Below are 16,945 nucleotides of genomic sequence, written 5' to 3' on the forward strand. Positions count from 1 at the left end.
TTGGATTTGCCTCAAGAGAGTAAAAGACCATGATTATTCTTCAAAAAACAGTCTGTCTGAATATGTTGTATATGCAAAATGTTTTGTGCACTTCATAGTGTTTCAGTACATACAGGACTCCACAAATAGTTGTCTTAGATACCACTTTATCCACAAAAGAATTGACAGTTTCAGCATTTTAGATGGTCATGTCACTGTTCTTGTTAGGCTTCAGTGAGATGAAAAATACTGGGCAGGCTTTACTAAAGAGCTAATGGCCCACTTCAGGGCCCATTGGATTGTTTCAATGACTTTGATAGGTTTTGGTGTGAGCTGCTGAGTAAAATACACAGTTAACAGTAAAAAATGTCACTTGAAAATATCATTCATTGAAAAGCATGTGGGTTTTCTGACAAAGTGAATGGAAAATTCCCTTGCTTCTCATCGGATGCTTTCCATGATCTTTTATTTCAGGTTCTTTTATTCAGGTTAGACATTTCAAATTTGGAGCAGGCCAAATCTGGGGGTTTTTTGCACAGAAATGAAGACCCCCACCTCTGTGGATGAAAAATTGGCTAATTTGGAAAAAAATTTGAATGGAAATTTTTCAGATTCTACAATGATCTGATATGGATACTTTTTCATACTGTAACAGAAGTAGTGAAATACAGAAAAAGATTGTTTATGTCTTATACCTGGCTGTAGCCAGAAGTGGAGTTGCAGGAAATCTTACAAGAAAAGCATATATTGCAGGACTTCCAGTCCACCTGCCATCTGTAATAAGTCTCTAGACTTTGCTAAGACAAACCTTAATCATTTGTGATTGGCTCATGGATAATGAAAAAATAGTCATTTGTGACCAGATCTTGTTTCAAAAACGTGCTTCTAAATAATTTATAGTTCATTTACATTTAAATTGTTTTTATATCCCTAATAATGCTGTCAATATCTTCCAGCAAGAGCTGATATACTTCACATTCAGCAGACAGGGCAATGCTGAAAACACTGAGAATCTCAGTCTTCTGCTTCAAAGATGCAACGAGGTCCAGCTTTGGGTTGCCACCGAGATACTCCTCTGTAACCAGCTCTGCAAACGTGTGCAGCTAGTCAAAAAGTTCATCAAGATTGCTGCCCAGTAAGTTACTAAAGTTGCAACAAAAATCCTTGAATCCACATGCTTTATTTGGGGAGGGATAGGTGCAAAAGCAATGAAAGAAAACTAATTTGTCATCCTGTGTTTTGTTAGTGTAGTAAGCATACCTAGATAAAACACTCCATAAATAACAATAGCAATCACTGGCCAAAACTAGACCTGGTAAAGTATATGCTGCTCAAAGCTTTCCCTGCAGTTTAGCTGCTGTATCTGCAGTGTCAACTGCAACATCCCTGGTGGTGCAGAGATAGCTCCTTTCTTAGCCGAGATAACCTGAGGACCATTTGACAGAACTATTTGAGCTGCAAAACAGTCATTTACCAAAAACTACCTGGAAACCAAAAAAAACTGCTATCAACTTGAAAGCCCTACCTCTAAACTTAACTGCAGTAAGCTGGTTGCTACAAAGGGGCATTCCCTTCATAACCCTTCTAATCTTCTCTGGAATACTTTTATATATTGGAGGGGTGGGTTTCTTTATTGATTAGATTTGACAGTCTGTTCTTCCACTGGTATTGAATAGTACTATACCTTGCAACAGAATACAAATATGTACTATTCACAGAGAGTTCTTTTCTCTGTAATCACTCTGTCTTAGTAACCAAGGAAATGGAGCAATTTAACTATGTGCAACCATCCTCACTTCTCTCTCCACTTGCTGGACTTCTACAATATTTGAGTATGCATGTTCATGGAAAATGTATAATTTGTTCCCTTCATCGACTGGTTTGACTTAATTTGCAAGGCACTTACATACAAAGGACTGTTCTTTGCTGAAGCAGTGCCATCAGAGAAATTAATTCTTCTAATCTAATCTAGTGTAACTCATAAATGTGATCTGATTTAGTTTGCAAGTTGTATAGTATCCAGTAATATGTTCATTTTCTGCCATATCGATGGGCAAGTTTGATCCAATTACATCAAAACCCAGTTGGTTCTGTGTGCCTTGCTTGCACCACAGTAGCGTTAATTTGCATCCCAGGAAAAATTTCATGTCTGTCCCACATGAATAAGGACATATTTGTCACCAGACTAAAATGTTGCTCTATTTGAATTGATTCCATCCGGTTATGTGAAAAGCCAAAGTTATGGATACTAAATACAGTTGTCAGTAAATGGCAGACAGGGTCTCCCAGTGTACAGCAGAAGCAGCCATCATTGTAGCATGTAGATGATAAAATGAGTGTGTAGTTTTCTTGGGATTTTTTTTTAATCAGAAAAGCTGCTTTCTAAAAGAACACATTATCATATCTCATCAGTTCTGGAAGAGTTGATGAAAGAGGAACAATTAGGGTGGAAGGAGGGTGTGCTAAGCACAGGACTCTTATCCTGAGGCACAAACCAAGCAGCCCTGCTGTTTTGTTTATGACTTAAGGCAGAGAGGTAGGGAGCTGTGAACAGCTTTGGCTGCTCCCTAATCTCTGCTCCTAGATTCAGCCAGGAAGCTTTGTCTATGATTTTCCTCCTGTCAGGAGAGCACCAGGACTAAGATTTCATGTTCAACATCTGTGTGCTTCGCTGTTCAGGAATGCCTGAAGAAAATGGAAGGCTTTTACTCGAGTGTGTCAATACATAAAAGGAAGACAAAGTTTTTGAAACACAAATACATATGCTTCTGTTGATGAGTAGTCTAAAAGAGAAAACAAATGATTCATTAAAGAAAATTAATTAGCATGTTATTAGAAATTAATATCCTGTGGAGTTACAGAAACAAGTCAATGTAGGGTCAGAATAAACAGATGACAACAGCAGCCTTCTTGCTCCCCAAGCAGTGGCTCACTGTAAAAGACATACCTTCTCTCTACAGCTTGCTGTGAGAACTGGGCCCACCCAACAGACAGTTTATGCAGGCTGCATTGGACACCTTCCTTGTTTTGAAATGAATTGTCTTTGGGAGCTGTGTGACTTTAATGATAAAAGGACTCTAAGCAACAAAGTTAGGATTAACTTTAAGACAGCTGAAGTGAAGTGAGAAATACACCATCTCAAGATAGTACACAGTGATAAGTGCAGGCTTTATAAAACTTGTAACAAGTGCTGGTGATTTTCCAGGCTAAGGCCTTGGCATGTGCTTTTCCCTGATGATAAATCCCAGTGGAGACAGTGAATTCATTGGTACTTAAAATTATCCTAAAAGAGGATTCTCACTCTCACATGCAAATGCACATGTATATTTACAGTGGTCTTGAAAAATCTGCACGAGAAGGGAGAATCTTTTTGTTTGAAAAGGACTCAATGCTTCAGGATTTCAAATTTCCTAATGGACTAGAAAATGGACTAGAAATAAGCATGGTCTAATTGCATATAGTAAAATGTCAAAGAATAGAGGTATCAAGCAAATTCCGTAGGGACCTGTACTGGAACCAGTACTAGCCACAACTAGTTTAGAGGGATATGTAAATTGAACATTAATCAGATTTTCAGACAATAAAAATGATGAAGGATTGCAAATGCATTGGAGGATAGGAAAAAAAAAGAATTATCTAAGGAGTCTAGTGGCATGTGCAAACAACAGTAGGATAAGATTTAATTTAGATAGATGCCAAGTAATTCAGCTACGGAATGCTAATACTGAGCTGAAGAAATAAATGCATGATTGTAAAGAACAGTAGTCTGACAGAGGTCCTTGGGTGATAATAGATGACAAATTAAAAGGACAAAATGTGATGGTGTTTCAAATAAATAATTTGCTGTTTGTTTTATGCTTGCATAAGAGAAAGGTGTAAGAACTTCGAGCCAAAACAGTAATTATGTTTCTCCTTCCCTTCCCACTGTCTCACTACATGAGAAAGTAGTGAAGAAGGAAACACATAAGTTAAAATAAATTACAAAGAATTCAATGAAGGATAATAACAATATGGAAAAGCAGATTGCAGGCCAAGACCACAAAGAGAAATCGAACAAACCAGTAATGTACAATTTACAGAAAAGATTAAAAAGGGGAGGAAAATATTTATTATACAACAGAATAGAGGTCAGGGAATTATTCTGTATGGTAAAGGACAGCTGGGAGTAACTTGAACATTGAAAAGGGAAAATTACTTTTGACAGCAAAGGGAAAAAAATAACCTGCCAACAACAGGGTTGATGAAACACTAGAATGTTTTCTAAAAAACTTCCTAGAGACCCCATCACCTAGACTGCAGGTGGTTATGAGAGGACATTTAATGACTTCGTTATGTGGAAGATGATTGTATGTTAGTGCTGAGGGTTGAAATGAGACTCAGTAACCTAGGATACCTGTGAATTCCATTTATCTCTGATTCTGAGTACAAAAAAATCATATTTTTATTCCTCAGCTGTAAAGCCCAAAGAAATCTGAATTCATTCTTCGCTATTGTTATGGGTCTCAACACTGCATCTGTCAGCCGGCTGTCTCAGACCTGGGAGGTAAGATGCATCTTTATATCTTTTAGACACCATCAAAACCATTTCTCACAAAGGTTGCATACTGGAGAATTACCTTCTCTTTCTAATTATTGTTTTTTCATGAGGAAATCAAACATGGAGTGAGTGTTGGTGGAAAAAATTCTCTGAGAACTGAAACCTTTGATATTAAAAAAAACCCCTAAATGTGTCCTTCCAGAGTTTTAAATAAGAATAGAGCATGGAGATATTATCCTTTTAAAACAAAATAAGTCATGTAAATTATCTTAGCATTTTAAGTATGTGTCAAAACAGAAAGTCTTACAAAGGTGGCTCCAAAGAAACAATACTTTCTTATGGAATAATTTTATTTAAAAAATCCATTGATGTTGAAATAAACCCTCTTTAATTCTCCTGTGTCAGCTCTTTTGCAGCTGCTCATCTTGAACAACAAAGTTAGGAAATGGGCCATGAATAAGGAGCATACTGGAGAACAGAGATTATTTGCTAAAGAAACTACCATTACTAGACAGGGCATGGGTGTGTTTAGAGGAGAATCCCACTGGGATCTGTATTTATATTGTGGCTTTTTCATTTCCATCCAAGTGGTATCCATATTGAGTCATAGCATCTGCAGGCTTACTGTGTATCTGCTGATGAACCAAAATTGGGAAAGGAGTAATTGAGTGTAATGGGATGAAGCCTTATCCCTCCTTCATGCCCCCAACACTACAAATGGGCAGTATTGAAAAAATATCAATCTGTAATGCAAAGTGAAGGGCTGTGATCTTCTGCCTCAAAGACACTCTTGAGCACCAATGAATGAAACCAGATAGAAACCTAACACTGTCCAGAGCAGAGTCTTCCCCTTTAGCTGAAACTATGCCTATGGAAACATAACTCGTATGTCTGTGGCTTCAACACACAGAGAAACAAGGACAGTGGCTGTTTACAGGAACTCAGATAGGCAAGTAAGAGCTAACTTTAAATAAGAGATAAAGTAAAAGTTTTAGAGAAAAATACATACCTGAGAACGATGATACAGAAACTCCTTGTCTCTGATATTTCTGAAACGCCTCTCTAGGGAACATTTGCCCTGGCCTGCTGTTACAGGTTGCCTTCATCCCATTTCTCTGGGCTTTGGTAGGAGAGTGGAAGAAACCAAATATTGTATCAAAGGCACCGAGTGGCAAAAGTATAGATCTCTCCAGCACAGAGAAATGCAAAATTTGCTGTGTGCTGAGACCTCTGGAGCTCATGCGCTACCGGTGGACTTCTCTCAGGAAGAACAGAATATGTTGCTTGTCGGAACAAAGAGTGCATCTGCATATGTATCATTGTAAATATGTCATGTTTCTGTGCGTAAAATATTTATGAAGTCATGCGCTTTTTTTTTTATTATTCGTAAAACTTCATTGCACTGGAAATTTCAAAAGCAGAAGGTTATTTGCATTAGTAATGTGACTTCTAGAAAGTAGAGCAATGTTTATAAATTAATTATAATTACTTACACATGTAAATGAAACAACCTAAATTTAAGCAGCCATTAAGACACTAAATTATATTGGCTCCACACTTGAATTCTTAAACAAGTAGTATGCTCCCAAGCATTTTCTTCATCTTTTCTTTTTTACAGTATCCAGTGTTTTAATAAGTCTAACTTTCCCTGACTGAAGATATAAAAAAATGCAATTGCAATTCCATATGCAGTTATTTTAGCATTTTAGTCATACAGCACATCCACTTAATCTAATTGTTCTAAATCTCTTTTCTCTTGGTATTGTTACTGGGGCTGTCAGGATCTAAGGACAAAGACCAGACAGGATTTGCACTAAGAGGGGATATCTTTTACTAGACTAACTAATATGGTTGGAAAAAAAATAAACAGATTTTAAGGTACACACACCATTGCTCAAGTCCGAAATACCAGTAGCAAAATTCAAATTGTAGAACATTGTAGCGTGTAATAAGGTGAATCCGTTAAAACATCTTATAGAGAAAGGAAGTGGATGTTTGTGGAGTAGAGCAGGTGTTGGCATGTGGGGCAAGATGGTACTTTGTGCCTGGGCTCCCTTAGAAAGTTCTTTATGCACCTCCCTGTGGGATTAGGATGAGATAGCAGAGGTAATCAGTTTGTTAAGGAAAGTTCTCTCCCTTTGGCACTAGCATGTGGCAGTCACCCTGGTCAGCACTGGGGTGGTGTATCAAACAGCACTGAGCGTGATGCCTGTTAATTTCTAGAACCCATATTTTAGGGGAAGATTGATTACAGCAAATTATTTAACTTGCATGTGATCACAGTTCCTGAATTCTCAGCCTGTGTTACTGCTTCCAAGTAGATACAGATATTCAGATAACTGCAGCAGGCGTGGAAGGTAGGGAAGAAAATAAAACCGGATGCTAACAAGCAGTTTCCATAAAAGAAGGATGCAGGGTCCCCGAGGCAAAGCTGTGGGGCTCAGTGCCTCACTGGCATTGCACTGAACATGGTGTGTAATTAGGGCTCTGGGAGCTGAGGAGCAGAGGTTAACTGCCTGTTGGTACTTTTAGCAGGCACTTCAGCCATGGCGGTCTCATGGAAAAAATTGCCTCAGCATTTTTCTGCCTAAATCAACTTCTCTTTTTTTTTTTTCCCTTATCTGTTTTTCCCACTTCAGAAAATTCCTGGGAAGTTCAAGAAACTTTTCACTGAACTTGAAAGTTTGACAGTAAGTACCGTGCTGACAGCAGAAGAGCATTGCTTGCTTTACTTGCCTTCTTTCTTCCTAATTTATTGTCTTGAGCTGGAACTTGTCTTGTCAGATCCATGATTTGCCCAAGGCCACGTGGCTCTCCAGAGCTCAGAGGTGGTCTCCAAACACAAAAAGGAAGGAGGCTGTATTCCTGACAGTTGGAGGAAGGGCAGAGAGAGGCAAATGTAGTATCAGTTCCCCAGCTCTTCTTTTGCTCTGGTAGTTTATTAGCCTTTATCTGAAGCAACATGCTGCAAATCAGGAGAAAAAGAGGACAGCTGAAGTTTTAAAAAAAAAAAGTCAAAATCTGAGGTAGAGGGTCTTTGTCAGCATTATCAAAGCTAAATAAACAAATGTTTCCTCTGGCTGTCATGGAAGTGGGTGGGTGGTGAGATCCCTGCCTGGAATGGGGAACATGAGATCCGGCCCTTAACAGCTGTCATGCTTCTATACTTGTAGTTTGTAGTAAATGAATGTGTTTTCAAGATTCTGTCTGAGCTGGTGTGCAAAAATATTCATTTATATGGGAAATTTAGATTAATTTTGAATTGCCTACACAATGCCACTGACACACAGTCACTTATTTTTTTATTTTATTTTTTTGTTGCTGTTTGGTGGTATTATTTTGGGGGTTTTTTTAAGAAGAAATTAATCAGCAATACATTCTGGGATGCCTTTCATGCTGGATAGTAAGAGATTTTGCTAATAGAAATTTGTGGGGAAATTACAGAGCAGTCCAAGTGAATCTGTTCTGCAGCTTACTCCCATTTTAGCACTGCTTCATCTAGAGGAACATAATTGCTTTTGTTCCTTTCACTGTTTATGTTTCCTGTTCAGTTTAGCATGTCACCTAGCTTAGAAAACCTTGAGCTACCTTGTTTCCCAAAGAGATCTTTTATATCTAAATCATGTTCAGATCATAAGCCCATAATGGATTTAGAATTGCTCTTTTATAGCCTATTGATTTTTCTCTCTATTACTCAAATGGTTTTGTAGGACCCTTCTCTGAATCACAAAGCTTACAGAGATGCATTCAAGAAAATGAAATCTCCGAAAATCCCCTTCATGCCCTTACTTCTGAAAGGTAATGTTAAAGCTTGGCTGCTCTCTGTTGTCATTAATTAAAATAAGTGAAAGGTGATTTTTCCTTCAGGTGGTCTTAAGATACGTATGTGACAGATATAGTGGTATCTACAAGATAGCACTTGGTCTGGATAATAAACAACTTCCTTTTAAGACAGGAGGAAGATGGCAATTTTCACACAGGTTTTCAAACTTCATGTTGTCCTGTCAGGTGTGGATAGAGCTATGTGCCACTGCTTTGGCCACATCTTCTTCAGTGGAGAAGCAAGTGCAAGCCCCCAAATGGACCTGCACCAGTGGCTTTGGTCATGCTGCTACTCTGACATGCCTGTTCAGAGGTGCTTCCCTGCTTCTCTTGGGTGAACCTACCTGGTGTCACCCTGAAGGCAGAACCTGCCCTGTCTGTCTGTCCTGAGAGGAGGGGATTTTCAAGTCTCTTGTAGATATGAAAGAGATAAATAAAAATCTTACTATCTAAAGTTATTTTTAAAAACAAAAATCTCTTAAAAGAACCTGCAACTACTTGCTAATGCAGTGAGCTGGGCAGCTAATTAAGTAGCAAGTGTTTAAAATTTTCCATTGTCTTAGGGTCATTAATTATTAACTGCCTTGTCTTTGAACATGGCAAATTCATTTGTTTACTCCTGTATTCTGAAAGCATTCTCTTTAGGCCATGTATCCCAACCTGCTGTTGCTGCTGCTGTAAAATGTTTGCAGGCAGTTCTCCAGATCAGTCGGTGACAGTTCGGGAGCCATCAGACACTTCCCCTCTTTGCACATATCAAAGCAGTTTGCATTAATTCAGATGGATACAATTATTAAGGCTTCAAAATCAATATTTTCCTGGTGTTCGGGAGTATGTCTTGACTGCAAACAAGGGCAGCAAACATAAACAAGTCACTTGTAGCAATGATGTCTGCACAGCACTACAATATGGTGTATAAGAACATACACCTAAGCAACTTCTCTGTTTTAGCATGTATTGGAGATAGCAAGGAGACTTTGAAATTATTGCAGTAATTTCCTTCAATACAGTGGTCCATAAGGAGATGTTGCCAAGGTTGGTAATTCCCAAAGTATTGCACAGTACAAAGGACTTTACTCCATATCAAACATCTTTGTATTAAGGTCATTTCCAAGACCAGTAAAATAGGCCTGGATAGAATAGAAAACATTAGTAACTCAACAAATTACTCTATTTCAACACAAGAGGAACAAAAGTAGTTTCAATTAAAAAAAATGAAGATTCTTCAATTACGAAAAATAACATCAGAGTGTCCTTTTAAAAGTTAATTAAATTTAAATGCAGAGCTCTCATAGCATACAGATACAGCTTTTGAAAATCAGGCAGATTTTTCAAATGTGTAATAAAATACTGTGATATACCCTTACAACCTAGTTCAGACGCAATTTTCTGCTCCACTGAATTTATCTAGACTCTTAGTTGTTGGCTGCAAAGCAAATTTCTGTTCCTTCTGCCCTCAGAGATATACACGTTGCTTTCATTGACTTAAAAAGCTGTGTGGAATTTTCTGCTTCCAGTATAAGTTTTTCATTAGAAGTGATGGACAGTTTTTAACTGCATTCATATAGAGACAAGTAATGCCTGTGTCCTGAAGTCGTATCCTTTCTGTGTACCTTTCCCTGGGTGCCCCAAAGCAGCCCAGCAGAGGAGGTGTAGAGGGTCCTGCTCCCTCCTTTCTCCCTGATTTTTAGGATGCTGCACAGGGACAGAGAGGTGCTGGAGGCATCACCAGCATACGCTGTGCTTTCTGCATTTGCTCAGGAGGGCCGGCTGGACTCTCATGGCCAGGCTGGCATCTTGCCTGCCCCAGGGAGACCCCAGCCCAGCTGCCCTGGGGGCACAGGAACTCTCCATCACCCCTCGGAAGAGTCCCAGCCCTGGGTTTCCAGCAGCACATGAAGCCGTTAGCATTCCAATTCCAAGCAATTACAAAATACCCTTCAGGCACAGAGTGAGTCTTTGAAACCCAAGGAAATAAATTAGTTGGGCTGTTTTGGGGGAGGGTAAAGGTAGGGGTGGGTGAAGAGTGTGTGTGTGTAGGGAGAGGGGAGGTGACAAAGCATCTTCCAGCATTTGCTGTGGGTTTCCAGTCCTAAAATCCCCCAAAACCACAAGGTCCATGTAGGCATCAGAGGGAGTACTGGGGATGAGCACAGAAGAAATGCTGAGATGCACAGACTGGTGGGCTGGAGGTTGGCACCTCTGCGCAGAGGGAGGTGTCCTGTTTGTGCAATTCTTCTGCTGGCAGACACAGCTGTGACTTTTAAGAAGTAGTGATATTGGAGTGCCATCTCATTACAATAGTGCTGACTCCTCCTGGCACTCCTGGATACCCACACATCCAGGAGAGATCTGATAGGTGGTGATGCTCCTGCTAGTATTTTCAGTAATCTGGAGATGTACTGTTGGAGTCAGACCTTCCGTCCCCATGGGAGATCTATTCATGTTCTTTGTATTTCATGCCCAAGATAGTTCTGATTTCTGTCCTAATATGCATTAGAAAAACAGAGAAAATGACCTCCAGCTACTGTTGTAATTGTAGTGTTAACTTGGCAACATTTATTTTGCCTGATATTCCCCCCCCCCTCCAGTTCATTACACTGTGTTCAGTTCTCTTCCTGGAGTCAAATATAGACCTTTTCCTTTTCCTCTGACCTTTTTGTTGCCTTCACAAATTCTCTCCCAACAACACTGCATACAAGTGTTTTTTCCTAGCCATAACACTTTGGTTTAGTGCCTTGTGCTTAACCTCTCTGGCTACCTATTGCTGTAGGGGGAGGACTTCAGAGTCAGTGTCCCACAGAGAGAGATGAAGGGGTGTCAGAGCCAGCTCCAGCATCTGGTAGCTCTGCCCCCATGGAGTCTCTGCCTCCATGGAGCTCTGGGCTCAGGGACTGACCAACTCCAGCCCAGGCATAGTCATGGGCAGCATATCTGGACCAGTACCGCTGTGTGTGGAGAGCAGCCATGCCCTGCAGGGCCATCCCTCTGGATGCCCTCCTGTGCTCCCAAACATTCCCTGTATGTTATGCACCCTGGAAGTAACACAGACGAGGTTTAATAAGAAATCCGTGCTCCCTTTTGAAAATACTCTTGTTGCAACCTAGTGTTGTTGTCTAATAATCTCTGCATGTCATCATTAAACTAGACTTTTGTTCCACTGTTATAAGGTAGTGTGTCAATCTTTAATGGGATACTTTCCTTTTTTTTCCTTTTTGTTGCTGTTTAGTCATTTTATTTCTTTGCATTAAACAACAAAACCATGAAAAGTAATTATTTTTCCTTTATTTTATTTTTCAGATGTAACATTCATCCATGAAGGAAATAAAACATTTCTGGATAACCTTGTTAATTTTGAAAAGCTGGTAAGCTAATTTTGTCCTTCCTGTTTTTCAAGAGAGTCGTGTCCTATTCTTCCCTTTCCCTTCCTTATCTTGTAAGACTAAAAGGTTTTCTTTTGGATGAATCAGGAAGAAAAACGGGTAAAAAAGAGCAAGCATGAGAAAACAGTCAACAGTCTATCTCCCCTGCCCTTTGCCTCTGCTCCTCTCTCTTCTCATTCTTTCCTCCTCCACTTCTCTGTAAAATGTCTAAGCCAGTAATGGCCATCACACAGTCCACTCATTTTTTTACTGATTGAGATCAATTCCTTTGCACCACCTTGTGGACTATTTCTTATCAGTTAAGTTCTGCTTCAGCTTTCTCTGAATTATGTTTCATTCCTTTTTTTTTTTCTCAAGGCTTCTCTAGTCTCTCACTTAAGAAAAGGTTTCTCTGCTTTATCACCTGCTACTGATATGGTAATTCCAGGGATTTTGAATGAAAGAGAAGTTTTTTGATCTAGGTTAGATTATGAAGAAAATAATGCCTGAAATATGAATTAAACTGACTGTAAATACCACTATTTTAACTTTTATGCATAAGGGCACTTACTGACATTGTATCTTTGGCCACATTCACTCTAGACATCATATGACATCTACTCTGGCATAATATTACTGATAGAGGTTTGATTTCCCTAGTTTGCCTTTTTTTTATATATATAATATTTTCACAGCACAAAGCCAAAATTTGTATATCTGAACAGTGATGGAGTAGAGAAGTTTGGATTATTTTGGTGGTGAAGATGGTGGTGGTTTGTTTGGTTGGGTTTTTCTTGTTGGCCTGTAGTATTTGATCAAGAAACCAAAATGGTTTTTCCCAATTGCTCTAGACATGCCACAGGACAGATGGCTGTGCCTTGTGAATTCTTCCCAACTATTTTCTCCATGTGTTTACGCTTGTTTGAGTATGAACATGCAACCGTGGAGTTATTCATGAACCAGATGTTGAACTTATTTTCACATCCTATCATAATGCACATTGTCTTTCAACTTACAAGCAGATGTAGAGTTTGACTTTTGAACCTGAGCTCCTTTTTTTTGTGTTTTCTATTTGATTTCTGTACCTTTTCTTGTTGCAGAATTTAGGAGAACACTGATTTGCATTTAACAAAGGGTTTTCTTGTCCCAAGTCCATTAACTATTTGACCTTTAGGTGTTTGCATAAAACTCATTAGCATGTTCTTCTTCATTGCCTCTTGGAAGTACATCCAATTAACATGTAAATTAAACTAGCCCTTGATGCACAATAATTGTTACTAAAATCCCCCCACTGGCCCATATATTTGTTTAGTGAATATGTAGGATCTAATTCTTGTTTCAGTCTTAGCAGACCTTGTTTGTTTGTTTGTTTGTTGTTTAATCATGTATATGGTTAATGTATGCTGGGCTTGCTGGGTGAGAATTCCAGTCCTTCCTGTCACCATTGTGTCTCCAGAGGCAGTGAGAGCTTTGCTAATTGACTTCAGTGAGCCAGGATTTCACCTTTTCCATTCAAATGGATAATGGGCATTTTAAGTGGCAGGGGGGAGAGTCTGAGGTGATGGTCGTGGGGTAAGGGTTATTCAGATTGACACTTCCTCCAAATTATTAGTCAGATCACGCTCTCGGAAATGAGCTGTCTTATGCAGCCCTGTGTACATATGAATGCAGGCAATAGTGCAAGCTTAGGAAGTAAGGGCTTAGGAGAGATTTAAATATCAGTGTAGTGGAAACTCAGGCAGTGCACTGGTATTACACTGGCTCATTTGACTGTTAAGGGATTTAGTCAGTGGGCATGAACTAACAAGATGCATCACACATTATCACATATACATCAGGCCACGTTTCTTTTCTAATTATAAGGGCTTTGTCCCAAAGAACAATGTCTTCCTTGGTATTCTGCACTGAACACTGAAGTGCTGAGCACTTTCTGGCCTTTGCTGAGAAAAATTAGGATTGACATTGACTCCTGCTGGGTTTGGATCAAGCCACTGAACCTCACCTGCAAATTTGCTGTTGCAGAAAAAGAATAAAAGAATTATTCTATCATAGCAGCTTACTGCTTTGGGGAAGGAACTTACTGTTATAAATGAGTAGAGTTTCTACTTATGAATATCAACACAAAGATGGTTTCTTGTGTCTCTGTTTGGATCAGTATTTTGAAATATTTCATTTTTGCATTAAACATCTCGTCTGAAGGAGGACTTGTCAGTTTGAACCATTATTTTTTCCAACTATGTTAGTTGGTTTAATAAAAGATCTTATTTCTCCCTACAGTCCCCACTTCTTTTATATTCTTGGACCTCAACAACCTTACCATGACTGAATTTGATTTGACATGATGTGATTGCAGTGGAGACAAAGTTAATTCAAAATACAAAGAAGGAAATTTGCAAAGAGAAGACAGCGAAATGATCTTTTGTCTCAGGAATGTTACCTAGCTTTAGGAAAAAGTGAAGGGATTGCTGTGGCTTATTTAACTCCATTTTGGGTAAAATCTAGTCTACAGGAGCATTAGATTGATTTTTGGTACCATACTTACTTCCTCAACTGAATCTGAAGGAATAAATGAAAATATGGTCTTATGCTGTTACATCTCAAGGTATTTCCATGGTGTTTTCTGAGCTGCTTGGTCAGAAACCACCAAAAGGCGGTTTCTTCAGGTTTTTTTCTCCAGTCAGCCACCAGCCATATCTTAGCAATGACATATCTTATCCACACTTCAGCAAACTCTAATACAGGTCAGTGGCCATTACCATTTTTGATAGCACCAGCTTACCTAGCACCTTCATCTGTAAGGACTGTGTGCTGCAGCTGAGGGTTCTCAACCCCCACCCCCCGAATATCTATGCAACCCTCAAGCCTGAGTTTTTGCAGTTAAAGGTGTGTTACTCATCACACTAACAGTATGCATGCACCTGTTTAAACAGCCAGGAGATAGCATTTGCTTTGCAGATAAATTGGCTGATTTTCTGTATTACTTTTGGATCCCAGAGAGCTGAAAACAGAGAGAAATTCCTAATTAGGCTACTAAAGCCGGGAGATTTGGGATTCTGCTCGAAGTGTTCCACAGAGAGGTTCTTCCCTTACCAGAGCATCACCTCTGGAAGCTAATCTTGGGATGGACCCTCACACTGACTGACTACAAAGAAGAAACAACAAAAAGTTACAGTGTGTGTGATAGTAGGGCCTCTCTTACTTCTAAAACCCAAATGCGAAGGGAAATGCCGGAAAACATCACAGTAGCAGCATTGGTAGAAGTTGTAGCTCTCCCAGTACTCACACTATTGATCAGGAAATCTAGATCATCTCATTAGAACTTCATTATAAACAGTGCAAGGACATCAGCACAAGAGATTCATGATTTCATGGCAAATGAATCACAGCGGGTAACAAGAAAAATTATTTTGATTCACTGATGAAAGGAATATGAAGTTTCCATTAAACGTGCTCTTGTGATAAGCTTTTCTGTGGAGAAGCCTTGTAAACCTCTCCCGGGGGTTGAGAGATGAGCTGTTTTGCATCGTTCTGGTCTTAAACATAGTCTGCTCAAGAGAGTTAATCCTTTCCACCTCTGATCATTTTTGAGGGAGATATGAGAAGAGCATTAGCTGTTTGCATGAGCTATCAGATCATGCCTGATAACTGCAATTTGCTTCAATTAATTACTAGATTTGGTGAAGAGTTGCCACAGAAGCAGTGAAATTAGGAAAAGTAATGGTTTAAGAACTTTATGGGTAGTATCTAGGGAAAATGAACCCACTCCACTGATTTGTAGTGAACAGTCCCAGTTTTTGTAAGTTGAAGACCTGAGCCTGAATGACAAACTGAACTTAAACCCTTTATTTCTTCTGCGTAATCTAAGTGAAGATCCAATATCCCTGTTAGCACCAGCTTTTGTTAAAATAGCATACCTACAGGATAGTCTTATTTGGTACATGCCTGCGGAGATGTCAGGGTGCTTGCTCTGCAGCATTTAGGTTACGGGCTGCTTTTTTTTTTGTGCTGGTTATACTGCAGAAAACTGCCTAGCTGATACTGGTACCTGATTGTGCTAGGCATTATACAAGTATATGCCAAGGGGTGTAGTCTGTGCCACAAAGAGGCTTATAGTCTAATTATACGACATGTGGAGACAGGAGGAGAGGTTGCAGACTACAGAATATCCTGGATAATGCACTAAAGCTGGGGTTGAGCTCTGAGGACTCACCCAGTCCTCAGGACTTCCTTGCTGTAGGCTTTCAGTTTAATAAAAGTCACTGGAACAAAAATGAGCAATTGTTTGATTATTTTCCATGACCACTTCCCATGGGCTCTTAAGGAATTGTTCTCATTTAATCAGGGTGGTACCAAGAAGACATCTAGAGTAACCCTATTTCATCAAATGGTATCACTAAGATAAAGAGCAAAGTTTCTCCTGCTGTCTTAGTTTTCTACCTTACTACAGTTTCTTTTTGCTGTACAGTGCAGGGCAAGGAGATTTCTCAGGCTTTTCTAATGACAGAATCTGTCTCAGGTTTTCGCACTAATGTTTTTTGCCTTTTCTTTGCAGCACATGATTGCAGACACTGTTCGGTCTTTGAGACATTGCAGAAATAACCAATTTGGTGAGTAGCCAAAATTTCCTACTTATTTTGCATTTGTACGCCCTTGAGGGTTTGTTGGTTGTTTTGTTTTGGTGTTTTTCCTCTGTTTTCTTTTCAGTTGCTCATGTTTACTACAGCAGCAAAATGTGGACAACAATTATTTAACCAATTGGCAAGAGAGGGCATAGTTGTTGGAAGATCAGCATAACAGAAATGGATGCAATTTTACTTTACAAAATGTTTGTAGAAACAGCTTCCAAACTTTAATAAATTATTTTCCTACAAAAATTACTACCTCTTCAAAACCCTGTGTAAGATCTGTGCCAGCTGTACTTAATAATGGAGGCCTCTGGTGTATGCTGCTGTTTCTCCCTTTCCCAGCTATGACCAAGTTAACTCAATCTCCTACCAGTCTGTGTGTTTTGGTAATGGATTCACAGCTGTCTTGGCTTCCAGTAGCTAAAATATGGCATTAATCACCACAGCTTTTCACTTGGCTTTTCACCAAGAACAACTGTTTGCTTATTTTGGGTTCCTAATGTCATTTCACAAAATTGGAGAAGTCCAGAAGGTATGAAGATTCTGTGGGTTTCACAAAAGTGGAGTAGGAAGAAATGGGAGGTGTTGTGTTAGTACCTGTGCTAGGGGAAGCTGCAAAT

General features: G+C 39.3%; 1 protein-coding gene across 1 annotated transcript in view; it reads left to right on the plus strand.

Annotated features, from left to right (window-relative positions):
* RAPGEF5 (Rap guanine nucleotide exchange factor 5) overlaps window positions 1-16,945 on the plus strand; it is a 160,428-nt gene that overhangs the window by 137,117 nt on the left and 6,366 nt on the right. The window contains exons 20-25 of the mRNA XM_064675282.1: window positions 936-1,114; window positions 4,432-4,522; window positions 7,156-7,206; window positions 8,227-8,314; window positions 11,639-11,703; window positions 16,253-16,307. Coding sequence (XP_064531352.1) covers window positions 936-1,114; window positions 4,432-4,522; window positions 7,156-7,206; window positions 8,227-8,314; window positions 11,639-11,703; window positions 16,253-16,307 — 529 coding nt within the window. The remainder of the gene's footprint in view (window positions 1-935; window positions 1,115-4,431; window positions 4,523-7,155; window positions 7,207-8,226; window positions 8,315-11,638; window positions 11,704-16,252; window positions 16,308-16,945) is intronic.

Source organism: Pseudopipra pipra, chromosome 1, assembly GCF_036250125.1.
Source record: "Pseudopipra pipra isolate bDixPip1 chromosome 1, bDixPip1.hap1, whole genome shotgun sequence".
In the NCBI taxonomy this organism is placed as follows: Eukaryota; Metazoa; Chordata; class Aves; order Passeriformes; family Pipridae; genus Pseudopipra; species Pseudopipra pipra.